The 17,459-nt window shown below is 36.3% G+C and overlaps 1 protein-coding gene across 5 annotated transcripts; it reads left to right on the top strand.

Moving 5' to 3' along the window:
- The first annotated feature begins 3,504 nt into the window (after nucleotides 1-3,504).
- Nucleotides 3,505-17,059, top strand: LOC141440580 (uncharacterized). 5 transcript variants are annotated; one of them, XM_074105140.1, is made up of 5 exons: nucleotides 3,505-3,648; nucleotides 4,773-5,011; nucleotides 14,448-15,233; nucleotides 15,543-15,773; nucleotides 16,352-17,059. In XM_074105140.1, the coding sequence occupies exons 3-5, from the start codon at nucleotides 14,469-14,471 to the stop codon at nucleotides 16,523-16,525; spliced, it is 1,170 nt and encodes a 389-aa protein (XP_073961241.1). In that variant the 5' UTR covers nucleotides 3,505-3,648; nucleotides 4,773-5,011; nucleotides 14,448-14,468; the 3' UTR covers nucleotides 16,526-17,059. The 5 variants fall into 5 exon arrangements, with proteins under 5 accessions (XP_073961241.1, XP_073961238.1, XP_073961240.1 ...); XM_074105137.1 differs by lacking the exons at nucleotides 3,505-3,648; nucleotides 14,448-15,233; nucleotides 15,543-15,773; nucleotides 16,352-17,059 and adding exons at nucleotides 8,433-9,239; nucleotides 9,708-9,938; nucleotides 10,923-11,149 and having other exon boundaries at nucleotides 4,820-5,011; XM_074105139.1 differs by lacking the exons at nucleotides 3,505-3,648; nucleotides 14,448-15,233; nucleotides 15,543-15,773; nucleotides 16,352-17,059 and adding exons at nucleotides 8,409-9,239; nucleotides 9,708-9,938; nucleotides 10,923-11,149 and having other exon boundaries at nucleotides 4,820-5,011.
- The last annotated feature ends 400 nt before the right edge of the window (nucleotides 17,060-17,459 follow it).

The raw sequence follows: 17,459 nt of genomic DNA, 5'->3' as shown, positions 1-17,459 counted from the left end.
AAAGATCCTATTTACTAAATATATATATATAGCAGATATCTTCTTTGTAATGTCATAACTGTTTACAATCGTCATACATATTATTTATTCACAACTCGTGCCATTATCAATCCGGTGACGTCAATGGCCAGAATTAAAGCTGAATCCAATTACTGGAAGTGAACACAATTTGATATAAATAATAATAAAATAGAATTGAACTATTCAAAGTAGGCAATCATTATTGTTAGCATGTGATGCATATACCAAATATAATATTTGCATGACTTATACATACAGTCTAAATGTGTCATCATCATCATCATCCCAGCCTATATACGTCCCACTGCTGGGTACAGGCCTCCTCTCAGAACAAGAGGGCTTGGGCCATAGTTCCCACGCGGGCCCAGTGCGGATTGGGAACTTCGCACGCGTCATTGAATCGCTTCGCAGGTTTGTGCAGGTTTCCTCACGATGTTTTTCCTCCACTGCAAAGCTCGTGGTAAATTTCAAATGTAATTCCGCACATGAATTTCGAAAAACTCAGAGGTGCGAGCCGGGGTTCGAACCGACGACCCCCTGCTTGAGAGGCGATAGGTCAAACCACTAGGCCACCACGGCTTCCACGGCTTCTTAATCTACTTCATTTACAGCAAAACATATTTCATTTCATAACTGAATAATAATTAACTTGATTTAAGTAAAATTATACTTCTTGTTTATCTTTTCTATAAAATAAAGACATTTCTCGTCTCTTGTCTTATCTTTGTCATGCCTAAGCATATTTAAAAGAAATCCCAAATTCCATCCAGTGTTCTAATAAAGCCCACTTTTATTTTGGTAGGTTCTCCTAAAAAAAATTTTTGTTGAATTGAGGTGTTATAAGCAGGGTGTACACTCCAACCAATCAGAAACGAGCAAAATAAATCACAAACTCGATCAGCAGGTGGTAAATTCGAATATGTCAGAGTGAGAGTTCGAGTACGTTATGCATTTGCAGGTGGTAGGACCTTGTGCAAGGTCCGCCCGGATTGCTACCACTGCCGTGAAGCAGCAGTGCTTGCACTGTTGTGTATCGGCGTGGAGAGTAAGACAGCCGGTGAAGTGACTGGCACTTGAGGTATACCATCTTAGGCCTCTAGGTTGACAATGTTTATGGGCGGTGGTGATCTCTTACCATCAGGAGACCCACTTGCTCGTTTGCCATCCAGTCGAATAAAAAAAAACATGTCATTTATTGAGAACACTGGGCACAATTCGGAAATTGTAATCATAAAATCCATTCTAATCTTTTCATCTTACTTTCTTTATTCAGAACACTGGGCAGGTGGAGGTTATACACAAATCAACGCACGTAAAAAGAACTTCTCGCGATATACCTGCGCAGTGAGCGAAATACGGACCAAATTGGCGGCGGAGCAGTGGGGGACGCGGGAGGGGGCGTAAGAGCGCGCACGCGGCCGTCATGTCATTGACTTGTTAGTTGACAGATGCGCAAACGTATCCCCTCCACTAGCCACTCAGAGCTCTTTTTACGTGCGTTGACTTGTACGGTTATAGTGTCTGGCCGGTAAGAAGTCAATCCTGACCTGACACATTGCACAACTATGTTAATGTCAACCATTGAAAAAAAAAACAAAACTTACTACTCTGTCGCACGCAACAACTAAGCATTGTATTTTTGTATATGATTCATATTGTTAATATTAAAAAAAAAAATTCAAATGATTTATTCAGTAAATAGGCCGCAATGGGCACTTTTACACGTCATTTTTTTAAACTACCAGCGCTTTCGGAAAGACCATCATTGCCAAGAAGAATGCGCCGCAAGAAACTTGGCAGAAAGTCATTTTTTCATAAAAATATAATTACAAATAAAAACTTCAGAAACTCATAGTTTTGCAATGTGTCATTACGGGCGTTTACTATGGATATTTTAACACGTTCGCGGACAGTAAGTCACACCTGTTTGGCACTAAAAATTTGTATGAAATATTTGGAACTGCTTTAGCAGTTTTGTCAAAACTGCACTATCAAGTACAATATGTATATGACAGTGAATGCTATGAATGTCGAATGCTATAGCCGCGGCGTCCATATCACGTTTTTTTAAAGAATGCTATGTGACTACAAATGCTATAGCATTGGACTGCCATAGACAATGGTGGTGACGGAGATCGTGGCGGAGGTGACGACGACGACTTTGTGGTGCCTCCTCGATTACATCTGGTTCGGGCGAGAACACGGCCTCGGCCCCGTCCTCCACGCGACGACGACGTTTCACTAGCCTTGATCTTCTTTTTAGGAGGCATCTACACGAAATTGAAACACTTAATTAACACAGCGATAATCCACAGCGCAAATATTCACATTGAGGGCCAACAATCATAATACTAACACAATATTTAACCTAAATTATGTTTTTTTATGAAAGCGTAGGTACATATGTTTATGAATAGATTTGAAGGTTTTCGGCGATAGAAACGTTAATAGCAGTGTCATAAACTGTTAGTAAATATGCCAAACATTACAACCAAATATAACACCTATCCAAATAATCGAAATAAAGATACTTACGATGATCGAAACAATCCTTCCAAATGATGTTTACACGCGAAGTTCAATGACATCACGGGTGTCCTCTCAGCGGCGCACACGCCGGGCGACTGAACACACTCTCATACAACTCGGACTGCTATAGCATATGTGTGTGTAAAAGGGGGATAAGATGGGCGACAACACATGATTGTTTGTTAGTGTGCGAAAACTATGTAATGTGACAGTAAGCATACTCTGATTGTTGAGAATGTGACAGTGAAGACAGGGCTACAAGTATTTACTACGAAAAAGCGTATTCATTAGCATTCCTCGGCAAAAAAAAATGTCCAAAAAAGACTGCTATAGAATTCGTGTCACAATATGTACTCGAAATCCGAATGTTATAGCATCTCCGTCCGCGAACGTGTTAAACTACGCTACAGATTTTAATGCTGTTTTCACTATTGATTAGATTAGATTAGATTATTTATTCATTCAGTGTAAAATTACATCATAATATGTACATGTCAAAGTTACGAGAATTCACAAGAATACACAAAAGATTAAATTAGAAAACAATGAAATGTCACAAATTATTGTGAACCAATACCAACCTAAAACCAATAGGTTAGATATTTTTTGCGCGGAGGGTTTATATGTAAATATTATGTTTAAATAGCGACACGTGTTGACTTCGCGCGCGCTTTTTTTTATCTTTTTTTTGTCTTTATGATCTCACACTGCTAACACTAGATTTTATAGAAACAAAATAGGTTGCACGGAACTCGGTGCGCCAGTCCGACTCGCACTTAACTTCGTTACAGACATAGTTCGCTAATGTTTATGGGTGTTAGCCGAAGTACGCCTCGCTCTTTTGGCTCGCGTGACGCTTCTAGTCGTTTTGTTATCGTTACCATGGTCATCTATCCATTTGACCTCGCCATCCGATATATTGTAGTTTAAACTACATCGAAATCAAACAACACAGTCGTCAGCTCTATTTGTGTCCTACGAAGCTTCGTACACACTAGCGTTTTTAAATGTGGTTTCTCGATGGAGCGGGATCGCTGCGAAGTCTCCGCGATTACTCGCCGCCGCGCGGTGCAAACCAATCGGTGCAATTTAGAGATTGTACGTGGCATTCCCTTTGCAATTTGCATGCATACTTGCGACGTCGTCACCACGTTACTCGAAAGTTTGTTATATACGAATTTCGGACTATAATATTTTCCAAACTGCAATTTCACCTGCATTCAGGATTTATTAGTACCATACGTAATAGAGAGAGAGGCATAAAGTAGGCACGTTTTTCAAGCCTAAATCACAGGGCGGCCACGCCGTACAAAATACGCTTTCTTGAATCTACATAGGCACGACGATGTCTGCATACGCGTCGATGTGTGCGTAAGCTGCACAGGGCTGACTATTGCAAGATTTAAGTGCTACCAATGACATTTAAAGGTACTCATATGTAGGTATGGTTTAGATTTATGTGCAAATAAATGTAATTGTTAATCTTACTTATTTCGAGGGTATTCTGGTAAAACAGAATAAGTGCAATTTTTTTTTAAAGTTACATACATAGGCATACTCAATGTTTTCTGCTTTATTTATCTAGCAAAACCGTAAGTATAAAAAATATTGTGCACTTATCCGGTTCTGCCAGAATATCCTCGATTTATTTAAACCTACTTAAAATGTGTCTGTGTGCGTATTTTAAGCATTATTATTCTCAATTACAACATATACACGTCTACAAACTTAAAATAATCATTCGGTAGGTAGTTATTTCATGTATTAGTAGCATTAATTTCAGAAATTACCATTTATTTGGAAAAACGAAGTAGGTAGGGTACCTTAGTGCCGTGCGGACGACATACATCGCGTCGCGCACCCGACAGCTTTCCTGCGGTTTTCCTGCAATCTGCGCTTGAGGGGTGGGGTAACTAGAACCGGTGCGGGGCGGAGCGTGGCCATTCTGTACGTTAGTACTATTATATTATATTCTGTGCCTAAATGTCGATTTTGTGAGGGGGTGAGACTTCTGTGCTAGTATAGGTAGTGCCACTAGAGTTGAGATCACGCGCACAAGGCTGTGTCATGTAATGACAGTCGGGTTTTGACATTTACTCATTCATTTCATTCATTCTCCTTTTATGCAATCAGTTCTTCATGAAGCTGTGTGTGTGATCATTTCCTTCAACTCTCGTGGCACTATCTATACTTTTACTTATTCTGTGGTACTCGCCGCGTAGTTCGACGCCACCACGGTGGCAACACGCTGATAAATAATCGCGGCGTCACCCGCTGTGATCCCACTCCGCCAAGAAACCGCAAGCCAGAAATACTAGTGTGCACACACTACGGTGTGACGATTGTAGTTTGTATTATTAGAGGGGATAATCAGTTATGTGTTGTTCACAACGGGAAATAGTACGCATGTTTTAACCGTTCTGCCACTTGTTTACCGGATAAAAACTAATTCAAGTCAGAGGTACTGTGTTTCTACATACTTATCAAATTTTTAACGTCCTTAGTGTATAGTCCTGAGTTTTCTATCTGATCTTGTGTTAACAACTTAATGAGTATTTAATAGTATTTTACGAGTATGAAACAGTTGTATAATGGGGTTCAAAAAAGGCGAATGGCGTGAGTTACCGCAAGAAGAAGACGTCACAAGATTTTTTTGACTTTCTTATAATATACAACACGGCATACAATGCTTTTCCTACGACTAGGTAATTATTAAATAAAATACAAAATTAGAGAAAAAAGTAAACTAAACTTTTTCATACTTTAGTAAAACGTTATGGCAAACGCAACTAGAAGCTGAACTAAATTTTATGTAATCTGTAATGCCACTGTTTTCAATATATATTATTTTTAATAAACGAGCGGAAATATGAAATACACAAAAATTGTCTGAGGTAAATTTTGTTTTTAATTGACGTTAGATACTTGCCAATGACGATGTTAAAAATATGTGTTAGGTACTTAGGTTGGCAGCTATGGATTATGTTCGGAAAGTTTTTGTTCTGTATAAAAACTTAACTTGTCCTAACGAAATAATTAACTAAAGTGGTTGCAGTAGGTATCGTTTTAGCAACATTACGATACAAGTGCTATTATGGAAAAAATCCAATAATAGACTTTTCCATTACTTGATAAGCATGTTGTTTTAATAGTGTTAGGTAGTCATAAAGTAAATCACAGATAACATTATGGAGTGGAAAAAGTTTTTATGTACTTTTTTTTATAATACAGGTACTTACTCTTACAAATTCATTTGTTCTTTATAAAGTACGCTTCGAATTTGGATATGTTATTCAGTATTGACAAAAGAATAATAAATATTATATGTTTAAATATTTTTCATTGATTACTATTTGGGAAAATTTGGTCTTTAGTAATTCAGTAAGACGATTTGATGAATTTTATAAAACACAAGCTGAGGATTGTTTATACAATCTCTATATCATATAGCGAGCCTAGTAAGTATAAATGACAACCGACAGATACTTGTTGATTATTACTTGTCAATTTACTTTGATATTGGCTCTGTGCACGACATCAGCGCCACCTAGCGTCCGCAACTTTTATGGCTCTGATGCTCTGACGTTTTGAAATTTCATCGCGACATTGTAACAAAAATTAAACCGTTATACGTATTAATTTATAATACAAAATTACTGTGATACCGTGATTTGGGTGGACAAAAGGTTGTGAATTCATTTTTGATCATTAAAATTAAATGAGGTAAGTAAGTAAAATTCATTCAAAAAGTTCGTTTTACTTTCGTTATGTCAGGGTTTGTTTACTTCATGTTTAGTTGTACTTTTACTGTAAAACTAAAAGATAAAGCTATCTTATTGGTTTCTTTGAATAAAAGTAAAATTATTATAATTGTTCTTATATCGCTAGTAATAAATTAAATATTGTTTTCAGATCAAAATGAGTATCATTTTGAAGACCGGTTTTGTGAGTATCACTCAATATAAAATTTCAACCACAAACCGTTTTATAAGGAAAATTGTTGCTGGACATGTCCGAGATGTAGAGGAATTAAGAACAAAACAGGGACAGTGTTCAATAATTCAAGCTCGCATCATAACACAAACATCTATAACTAAAATTAGGTAGATAAAGTCTATACAAATTGCTTTGTTAATGACAGATTCATATGAGTATGACAGCTGACAGAGTCAGAACTATTTCTACCTTTGGCCACCATGAGCGCTGCGATAGATTTCATCACCCCCACCTAGTACTTCGCACCCTCCCAGCAATTATAATTTTGTTAGAAAGTTAACAAAGTCTGAATTTTAGTTTATTATCATATTAATGCCATGGTTAAGTTACAGAAATACGTTACTTTAACCTTCCTTAAAAAAAGCTTGGCTGCCGGTAACACACTCATCATCATCATCATGTCAGCCGAAAGACGTCCACTGCTGGACAAAGCCCCCCCCAAGTCTCTCCACTCAGACCGGTCTTGTGCTTTTCGCATCCACCGCGATGCCGCGATCTTAACCAGGTCGTCGCTCCATCTTGTTGGAGGCCTACCGATAGCTCGTCTCCCGGTCCGCGGACGCCATTCAAGAACCTTTTGACCCTATCGGCCATCAGTCCTGCGAGCAATGTGCCCCGCCCATTGCCACTTCAGTTTCGCAATTCTTCAGGCTATGTCGGTATAACCTTAGTTCTACTGCGGATATCATCACTTCTGATTCTATCCCGCAGAGAAACCCGAGCAACCCCGAGCTCTCCATAGCCTTTTGAGTGACTTTGAGCCGGTAACACACTGTATTAATTATTTTCATTATTATTCTGTATTAATTTGTTTCTAATCATGGCAGACAAATAATTATGCCAAGACCATATTAAATAGTGTTATTATAAGATTCCGTATCGGTTAATAGTATTTTATGCAACTGGATCATAATAGGGATCCTTAAAACACGACTGTGGGTTAATAGGTGGGTAATAGGCTCACATGACTAATTACGTACAGTTGCATACAATATTTTATCTATATCTCTATCTATATCTTTTTGTATTTGTATTATTTCACTTTGATTTGTTTTGTGTGAATTTCCGTAATTGCACTCTCCTGTGGCCCGGCGGAAGACCAGTGCTGGTTTTCAACCAGCGATATGCTGAGCCGGGACCTTTTTATTGCGGCAACATCTCCTATTGTTATTTTTACTTATTATGTGTCATTGCTGTTATAAATAAATTATTTTCTTTCTTTCTTTCTTTCTTTATATCCATATATTAAATCCTCTATCATGTGTTCAAGAACCATTGAGAATGACCTGCATTAACGAGAACTAGGTAGGTATGTCTACCCCACGAGCTGCGCCCGCTGCGCGCGCGACGACGTGCTGCTGCACCAAGTCCAAATTCTAGTAAATTACAGAATTTTAAAAATGCCTATATTGTTATCTGAAGATGACACAGACACAAAAATCTCGTATACAGGGTGTAACATTTAGATCGGTTAGTATGCCAAAGTCTGAAACTAAGTATAAGACATACGAAGATCTGTTCGTGGGAATTATGTCATCGATTTTAGTAACAAGAAAAATTGTATTCATGCTCAGCTCGGGAATCGAACCAAGACAAATATGAAATACAATGAATTTTATTCATTCTAAATATCGAGTTTCATAGTAGCATTAATTGCTTATACCTACTACCGATATCCAAATAAAAATAATGTGAGTATTATTTTTTAAAACTACCTACCGGGTTCAATTCCCGAAGTACTTACAAGTTTTTTTTCAATGTGTAAATGCAGTTTTTTTTGTTACTAAAATCGATGACATGGTTCTTAAGAACAGACTTTGCCATACTGACCTATCTAACACCCTGTATAAATGTGTGTGTAGTAATTCGTTGACTTGCTGTTTAAGAGTTCCGCATGCACTGGCAAGTAATCGCGATAGAAAATTAAAATGGCAGAAGAAGTTCATAACCACCTAAGGCTTTTATTAAATAAAATTGCAAAAGGGAGAGGCTACAACGATGAAGTTATTGACGTTCAAGATGCATCATCTGACGGTGCTAATTATTCTAGCACTCTTCACCTAGCCACTATTTCGGCACCACCAAAAGAAGACCTCAAGCTTTTCGCTAAAGTAGCAAATTTTAATGAAGCAGTGCGGGCAAGCAGTGAAATGTTTGCTAAAACATTTGAGACCGAACGTGTCTTCTATTCTGAACTTATATTCGCATTTGAAAGACTTTACGATAAACATAATGTCGCAATAAACGACAGGCTTAATCTTTCTAAATACTACGGATATGAATCTACAAACAATAAAGAGACGTTAATACTTGAAAATCTCGCAGCGATTGGATATGAAAACTTTGACAGATTTAAACCTTTTGACTGGGACTATGCATCTGCAGCCGTTTCAGAATTGGCTAAGTTTCATGCTCTTGGAATCACCGCTAAAGAGGAAAATATTGAAGGATTGGAGCGCATTAAAAAAATAGGACTGGACACGTACGAAATTGAAAACATGAAAGAAGTGTTCATGAAACAAGCCATAAAAATGGGAAAAGAGACTATAAAAGAAGAATATAGGGCAAAGCTACATAATTATTTAAAAGAAGAAAATATGTTACATGACATGGCTATCTTGTGGAAGCCATTTGATGCAGGATTTCTCATCCATTCCGATTATAAACCTAATAACTTAATGCATCGAAAAAAAGTAAGCATTATTTTTTTGTATTTTTTAATTTCTGATTTGTTTCTTTATTCACATTGAATTTCACAAACTTAAGCGACAATAACTGTAATAGTTTTTTACGACACAACTGCGTGCAAACCAAAACGAGTCGGGGATCTCCACGTAGATATTGTACAATTTACAAATAAAGGCACAAACTAATAAAAACAATACTATATAAAATCAAAGTAATTTCTGGTATTGGCGGGTATTTAATGTTAACCAAAAATGATTATTAACGAGTGAACTTTGAGTGCGTGAATATTCTGTTAAACACCATGTCAACAAATCAATTAAGCCCATAACTACCCAACGGCGAATTTTTTCGATACTTTAGGCCTTTTAATTTTTCGAACCACATAATTTAGTCCAGTTACACTATTCACAGCTTTTGAGCCAACGGCCAGATGTGTCAGTTTTGAAGATTTTGTAACTGATTTTATTTTTCAGGATGGGAAAGTCCAAGTTGTACCTCTTGATTTCCAAACACTTCGCTTTGGTCCTCTGGCAGCTGACCTACTGTACTTCATCTGGTGTGGCTCAGATTCTAAGTTTCGTAAAAAGCATTATCAGCAGCTATTGGAGCACTTTTATTCTGAACTTACCATCGCGCTGAAAAATCTCCACGTCGATATTAATGAAGTTTATCCTAGGAAGACTTTTCAAACGGAACTTGAAGATGTAAGTTTTTATTATTTGGTAAATGTTGCATCAGTTTTCAGTGAAAGAAAATGTTGTGTATTATGTAGATTTGAATAAATAAGAATGTTCGGGTTTGTATTTTAAAAGTGTTGCGTGCCAGTTTCACCGTTTATTGTTTTTTTATCTGTTTAACGTATAATATCCTCTTATGGTCCCAAAGGAAGACCAGCGCCATCTGCAAAGGTGACATTAACTCCATTACCACCGTTTTGTGACCGTGATAACTAGGTACGCATTTTTTTTTCATTCTCCATATTCAATTAAGAGTAAATGTTTATCTCTCTTTTCCTTTCATTGTGAAGGAAGCTGTACACTCCTGCGAAGTATTTAAATGTGATATCAGAAGCTCTCAATCCGCACTGGGTTCGCATGAGAACTACAGTTCAAGTCCTCTCAATCTGATCGAAGCTTTTGGGCAGCAGTAGCGCGTGTATACTACGGAGATTTTGATATGATTAGTTGATTTGTGAAATTATACATATTTAATTATTTAGTAAATATTTAGAGATAAAGAAATCACGGTAATACTGCAATGCCGCATAAATTAGTACATGCGACAGACATGTACAAACCTATGTCATTTTAAACTAGCTTTTGCTCGCGGCCTTGCCCGCGTGGAATTCGGTTAACGAGCGCTGTTCCCTCGGGAAATGTGCGTTTTTCCGGGATAAAAAGTAGCCTTTGTCACTCTTTGGCTCATAATATATCTCTATGTCAAAAACACGTCGATCCGTCGATCTGTATTGACGTGAAAGACGAACAAACATACAAACACACACACATGTTTCGCATTTATAATATTAGTATGGATTTATGATTGATGGTATTGAAGCGTTCCATGTATTGTTTTGAAGTTTTTGTCTGATCTCAGTGGGACTTTGTCTGCTCATACTAACAAAATTACAGTGTTATATTTGCCTCAATAAAACTCACCCTATATATAATATCATATTTTTTTTTCAGAGCAAAACACTTGGCTTATTTATAGGATTAGCCTTGATGCCCATTCTGTTGGTAGAGCCGGAGAATGGACCAAAGATTGAAAGCATGGAAAACTTTGCCTTAGAGCCAAATCAGCTAGCACTGGACAGAACTACCGAAGTTGTTGAAGACTACATCAGATGGGGAATTATTTGAACAACAAATAAATTTGTGAATGAGAACATCAAATAAATCATTCAAATAATTGACCAATTCTTTTACCTTCTTTACGATGTATGCATATAAAAACATCTTCAGCAATTCTGTGTCCTTGGCAGACTTTAACATGAAAAACAAACAAATTATTTTAACTTATGATATAAAATAAAAATAACACGAGTCGTCTACACCTATTCTTCGAGCTATGTTCATGACTTTAGTTCTTCAGCGAATTTCCCTATTCCGGATTCTATAGAAATAAGATACTCCGAGCAGCTTAGCTGTTTTGCAGAAAATTAAAAAAATCGCGTATTAGTTACCGTTTGGTAACAATACAAATCGAGAAAAAATAGCTCTATTTTGCGGGTTCAGTAGAAAAATCAAAGTTACTTACCTAGTTCCCTTTTGCAAAGAAATTTCCAAAAAAATACCTTATTAGTACACCTTTGTGATCCTCAAGGATCATCCCTGTCAAATTTTAAGCATCTAATTCAAGTTATTTAGGCTGTGCGTAGTTAATCTGTGAGTTGGCCACGTTACTCTTTTGTAAGTATGAATAGCACAGATGAAACTATAAAAAGAAGAGCTGAAAAAATAAACAAATCTATTATAAAAAGCGGTTATTTTGAACAGAAACTACCGTGAGACTCACTCATATTAAATATAATGACCCGGATAACTCACGTCTTAAAACTCGATTTAAGACGTGAGTTATCCGGGTCATTATATTTAATAAAAAGCGGTTAGTTCATATTTTTCACTTCTTCGTCCCCGTGCAAAACAGTATTAAACCCATTGCGTTGTTTAAGAGCTCTAAGCCTTTACCAAAAAGCGTGTACCTGATTATATCTAGTGCAATCCACGAAGACGCGTGCTTTTGTCAAAATTAGACATTAATGACATTGTAATAAGAACCACGGCACGCGTCACCGTGAATAATTCTACCTTAGATCTACCTATATATGCTTAATAATTATAATTTCTTCTATATCTTTACTATGAAATAAAGATATTTCTCGTCGCTTGTTTGTATGTATGTAAACTCTTTATTGTACAAAAGAAAATAACAAAATACAACTGACAAACTTTAGATACTTGTACAAAGGCGGACTTATCCCTTTAAGGGATCTCTACCAGTCAACTTTGAGTGGATGAGAGGAGACGTCGCTTGTTTGTTTGCAAGTACTTATCCTCGTCATGCCTAAGCATCCCACTTCGCCGAGAAACCGCAGACCAGAAACACTAGTGTGCACACACTACGGTGTAACGATTGGAGTTTGTGTATTAACAGAGGGGACAGCCAATTATGTGTTGTTCACAACGGGAACTAGTACGTATGTGTTGACCGTCCTGCCACTTGTTCACCGGATCAAAACTCTTTTAAGTCAGAGGTACGTTGCGAGAGGATTTAAACGTGGGATTTAAAGTTCTTTATTCACTGAATAATTATTTTTTTATACGTAGATACCAACCTTACAATTAATTTGTTATTCTAGTGCTAGAATTCATGTGATACAGTCACCACCCATATTTGGAGATGTGATTCTGTATTAAAATAAAAGCACGTTTAAATGGACAGTTACCGAGGTAACGGCACGCGATAACCGAATTCCACGCCGGCGAAGCCGCGGGCAAAAGCTAGTAAATGCCAACCCTATTAATATTTTATTAGTAGTAACTCGTGCATTTGCTCTTGAAAATCATCATTTGGTAAAGTGGAACTATAGTTGACCATCGGAGTTACTACTCAATAACAAGTATTTCACGGGTTAAATTTTAATTACTTTGACACAGTTGCTTAACAACTTATGCTCCTCGTAATGCATAATAATATGGTAAAACGGGTGGTGAAGCACTAGGACTCCTCAATCATGAACATCTCTGCATCGGAAAAGCAATCTTTCGTAAAAGGTGACGAGCAGTTGATATTAAAATATTGTATCTTAGATTATTTACACTAAAAATCGTTAACAAAAATTATAGCAAAAAATTTAACCGACTACAAAAACCATGAAAATAATTTTCTACCAGTCTGAATTCGGTCGGTGCCTCAGCACGAGCCAGCAAGAGTGATTGAAGCCCAATATAAAGTGTGTGGGTGAGGTAAATGACTATAGGTCCACTCCTGCTGGCTCTTACTGAGACACCGACCGACTTCAGACTGGTAGAAAATTATTTTCATGGTTTTTTGTAGTCGGTTAAATTTTTTGTTATAATTTTTTTAGGGTTCCGAAGCCGAAATGGCAAAAACGGAACCCTTATAATTTCGACATATCTGTCTGTCTGTCATGCCATGTCTGTATGTTCTATCAATGCTAGAAAGCTGTAGTTTTGCACGAATATGTATGTAAACTATTGCCGACAAAATGGCACAATAAAATTTCCAAAAATATTTTTTTTTACTGTACCTCCCATAGACGTAAAGTGGGGGTGATTTTTTTTCTCTCATCCAAACTTGTAGTGTGGGGTATCGTTGGATAGGTCTTTTAAAATGATTAGGGGGTTGCTACAACGATTTTCGATTCAGTGATTTGTTTGCAAAATATTCAACTTTAAAGTGCAAATTTTCATTAAAATCGAGCGTCCCCCTCCCCCTTTAAACCAATTTTTATAGTGTAAAATTAGTTTATATCTTAGTTTTAAAGATATAAATAAAACGTTGGATGACTAATTGAAACCTCTTTAGTCTGAAATGACGTACCTACTAACTTTATAAAACTAAAGTCATAACTCCATTTAACAGCTCCTTATGTAAGCCTATACCATATATATACATATAAGTATTTAAATTATGTCGAGTTTGCGTTTATTTAATTGCAAGCGTTGATTAATTCTTGTCCTATCTTGAATTGTTATCGCACGATTGCAGCAATCATTCTAGATAAATATAAATAAATCAAGTGTCTTTTGAGTTGAGTTACTGTAAGATTCCATGTTGTTAAGAACATGTTTAGCTTTAAGAGGGGGAGGGGACTTTACGTCTATGGGAGGTACCCTAAACAGACAGACATGGCGAAACTATAACCCTAATTTTTTAAAATAATTCTAATGACCCGATTTCCTCGTCTATTCCTCGTAGTTTTTTTTTCTTCGAGCAGCGACCTTCTTTAGAGCTCTTTTCGGGTCCTTGCAGTTTATTTGATTTCATTCTGTCATGACATCCTTGATCTTACTCTTAGGCCTGTCTTCTCCAAAAGGTCTCCACTCCACATCTTAGAAAATTACGGAACCCCACAAATGACCACGATAGATACAAAACCTTTCCTCATTGTTATCTGAAGATAACAGGGACAAGCAACTTCATATATAGACAACTACACAAAGCATTTAACTGACTCGTTATTCAAGTGTGCCACTATTAAAAATAAAATGGCAGAAGAAAGTCATAATAGTCTGAGAGATTTATTAAATAAAATTGCAAAAGAAAGGGGCTACAACATTGGAGATATTGACGTGCAAGACATATCATCTGAAGGTGCTAACTATTCTAGCACTCTTCACCTAGCCACTATATCGGCACCACCAAAAGAAGATCTCAAACTTTTCGCTAAAATAGCAAATTTTAATGAAGCTCTGCGGGCAAGCAGTGACATGTTTACTAAAGCTTTTGAGACCGAATGTGTCTTCTATTCTGAACTTATATACGCATTTGAAAGACTTTACGATAAACATGATGTCGCAATAATCGACCGGCTTAATGTTTCTAAATATTACGGACATGAATCTACAAACAATAAAGAAACTTTAATACTTGAAAATCTCGCGGCGAGTGGATATGAAAGCTTTAACAGGTTTAAACCTTTGGACTGGGACTATGCATCTGCAGCCGTTTCAGAGTTGGCTAAGTTTCATGCTCTTGGAATCGCTGCTAAAGAGGAAAATATTGAAGAATTGGAGCGCATTAGAAAAATAAGACTGGATATATTTGCTATGGAAAATATGAAAGAAGTATTCCTGAACCAAGCCATAAAAATGGGAGAGAAAATTATAAAAGAAGACCATAGGGCTAAGGTACAAAATTATATAAAAGAAAAAAATATGCTACATGATCTCGCTCTCTTGTGGAAGCCATTAGATGCTGGTTTTCTCATCCACGGCGATTATAGATCTAATAATTTGATGCACCGAAAAAAGGTATGCATTCGTTATTGTATCATAAAATTTTTCATTTATTCATTGCTATTGGGTTTCCTTAAAGTCAAATACCTAATTGTAGCTGTGAACTTTCGGTTTAATGAATTGATTACTGTTTTTGTTTTATATCTTCTTTGATTAATTAGCTTATGTTATTTCAGTTGCTTTAAGGGACCAATTAATCGAGTTAACCCATTTTCTTGCCCTTCTTGCCTTTTCTTTTTTGTGCCACATATTTGGTCCAGTTTTGTTGAACGGTCCAATACAATTTTAATTATGAAAAAATAATAAAATTGTTTTCAATTTCAGGATGGGAAAGTTCAAATTGTGCCACTTGATTTCCAAACGCTCCACTTTGGTCCGTTGGTAGTTGACCTAATTTACTTTATCTGGTGTGGCTCAGATGCGAAATTCCGGCAGAAACACTATGATCAACTATTACGACACTTTTATACTGAACTGACCATTGCACTGCAAAATCTTCACATCGATATTAATAAAGTTTATCCGAGGAAAACTTTCGAAGAAGATCTTAAAGAAGTAAGTTTTTAATTTATAAGATACTTCACCATTAATATACACTCGTAAATGCTTAAGTCTACAATCTTAATGTATCCCGTAACAAATATATTTATTATCGTATTTTTTGACGTTTTGTTTGATCTGAATAATATGAATTTTTGCCGTATAGCACGAAATATTTCCAAATGTGTTTCAGGCTCCCTCCAATTGCTCAGGTTTTCCTTAGAGATAAAATATAAGAATTAGATATTAATAGCCTATAGATAGGATTGGAATAGATTGATTGAAGTATGATACTTCTTATGTAAAGATAGCACTTTTCAAAATTCATTGAATAGATGTGTTTTTACATATATATCTCATCTGTAGGAAAGCAATCACCACCGCCCATGGCCACCCATAACATAAATTTAGTTCTTTTACTATTTCCTTTATACTTTCATTTTTGAACTAGTAGATGATTATTTTGGATCAAATGATATTTATTTAAAAAAGTGTGAAGTAAAGGGATACGGTGCGTGCTGGGAGAGGTGTCCTGGCCGCTTATAAGGATCATAAGGTTTTTTTTTTTTCACTTTTAATACATTTTTTTTCAGAGCAAAACGCTGGGCTTATTTTTAGGATTGTCTATGACTCCCATTCTCTTGGTAGAGCCGGAGGATGCACCAAAAATAGATAGCATACAAAATTTGGCCTTAGAACCTAACCAGTTGGCTCTGGACGCTACTACCGAGGTCGTTGAAGACTACATCAGATGGGGAATCATTTGAACTACTAATTATCTTAAAACACATCAAAATCCTTAAATTAAATTGATTTAATTATTATACTATATTGTTGTTGTTGTGTACACATTATTTTGTTACTATTTTTATTGTTTTTGAATTTCATTTTATTTTATGATTGCAAACTTTCATAATAATTACTTGTACTTACTGTTAATTTAAGCTAGCTCTTTTAGGTTGCGACACAGAGTTTTCTAGTAACCCTAGTGCCGATATAGGTATAATTTTGTATTAATTGAATTATTTTATCTTATCTTGTCTTAATGAATGAGCATCACCCAAATAAATAAAATATTTTCAACAAGGTTAAGAGAAGTTTCCCTGCCGGCCCTGCGGCCGCGTTAGGTATTCGTTTGCGATATTGCTGTCTTTATCACTCGTGACATAAGCGCTCGCAGCCGTCCGGTCCCCCCCATGCCTTCCGCAACGACGTTCGTAATTTATATCGAGATAGCTATAGGCTTTTCAAGATTTGGGCGATTGAATTTTGGGTTTCGTTGTCCTCATATTATACGAAAAGTATAGCACAGAAATCAATGGCCTGTGGTTTTTTCGATTTTTGTAAAAATGCATAATTAGCCTGTAATTCTCGTGCAAAGTTAACATCTTTTTTTGTTGACTTTTGAGCTCCTGTTATTCTGATATTACACATTTATATGAAAATCTGAAAAACCACAGGCATAGATAATTACGTCTAGTCCATACTTACAAAATTTCATCTATTTCTGTTGCCTAGTTTTCAAACGAGACCGGGACTACGTTTGTATGGAGAATGGAACGAAGAGACTTCTCTTAAGACCAATTAAATTCAGTTACAGATGCAAAATATATGTAAAATTTCCAGTTTTTCATTGTCAATAAAAATTTTAACCAATACAAAATCAAATTAAATAAAAAGCAACTTATACCCGTAATAAAA

This window comes from Choristoneura fumiferana, chromosome 22 (assembly GCF_025370935.1).
Source record: "Choristoneura fumiferana chromosome 22, NRCan_CFum_1, whole genome shotgun sequence".
In the NCBI taxonomy this organism is placed as follows: Eukaryota; Metazoa; Arthropoda; class Insecta; order Lepidoptera; family Tortricidae; genus Choristoneura; species Choristoneura fumiferana.
This window is presented reverse-complemented; position numbering and strand designations above follow the sequence as displayed.

Excerpts from the sequence above, each read along its gene's own strand:
- LOC141440580 (XM_074105140.1), top strand. The coding sequence starts at position 14,469 with ATGGCAGAAGAAAGTCATAATAGTCTGAGAGATTTATTAAATAAAATT. Across the intron at positions 15,234-15,542 it reads ATTTGATGCACCGAAAAAAG|GATGGGAAAGTTCAAATTGT; the intron begins GTATGCATTCGT and ends TTTCAATTTCAG. Across the intron at positions 15,774-16,351 it reads TCGAAGAAGATCTTAAAGAA|AGCAAAACGCTGGGCTTATT; the intron begins GTAAGTTTTTAA and ends ATTTTTTTTCAG.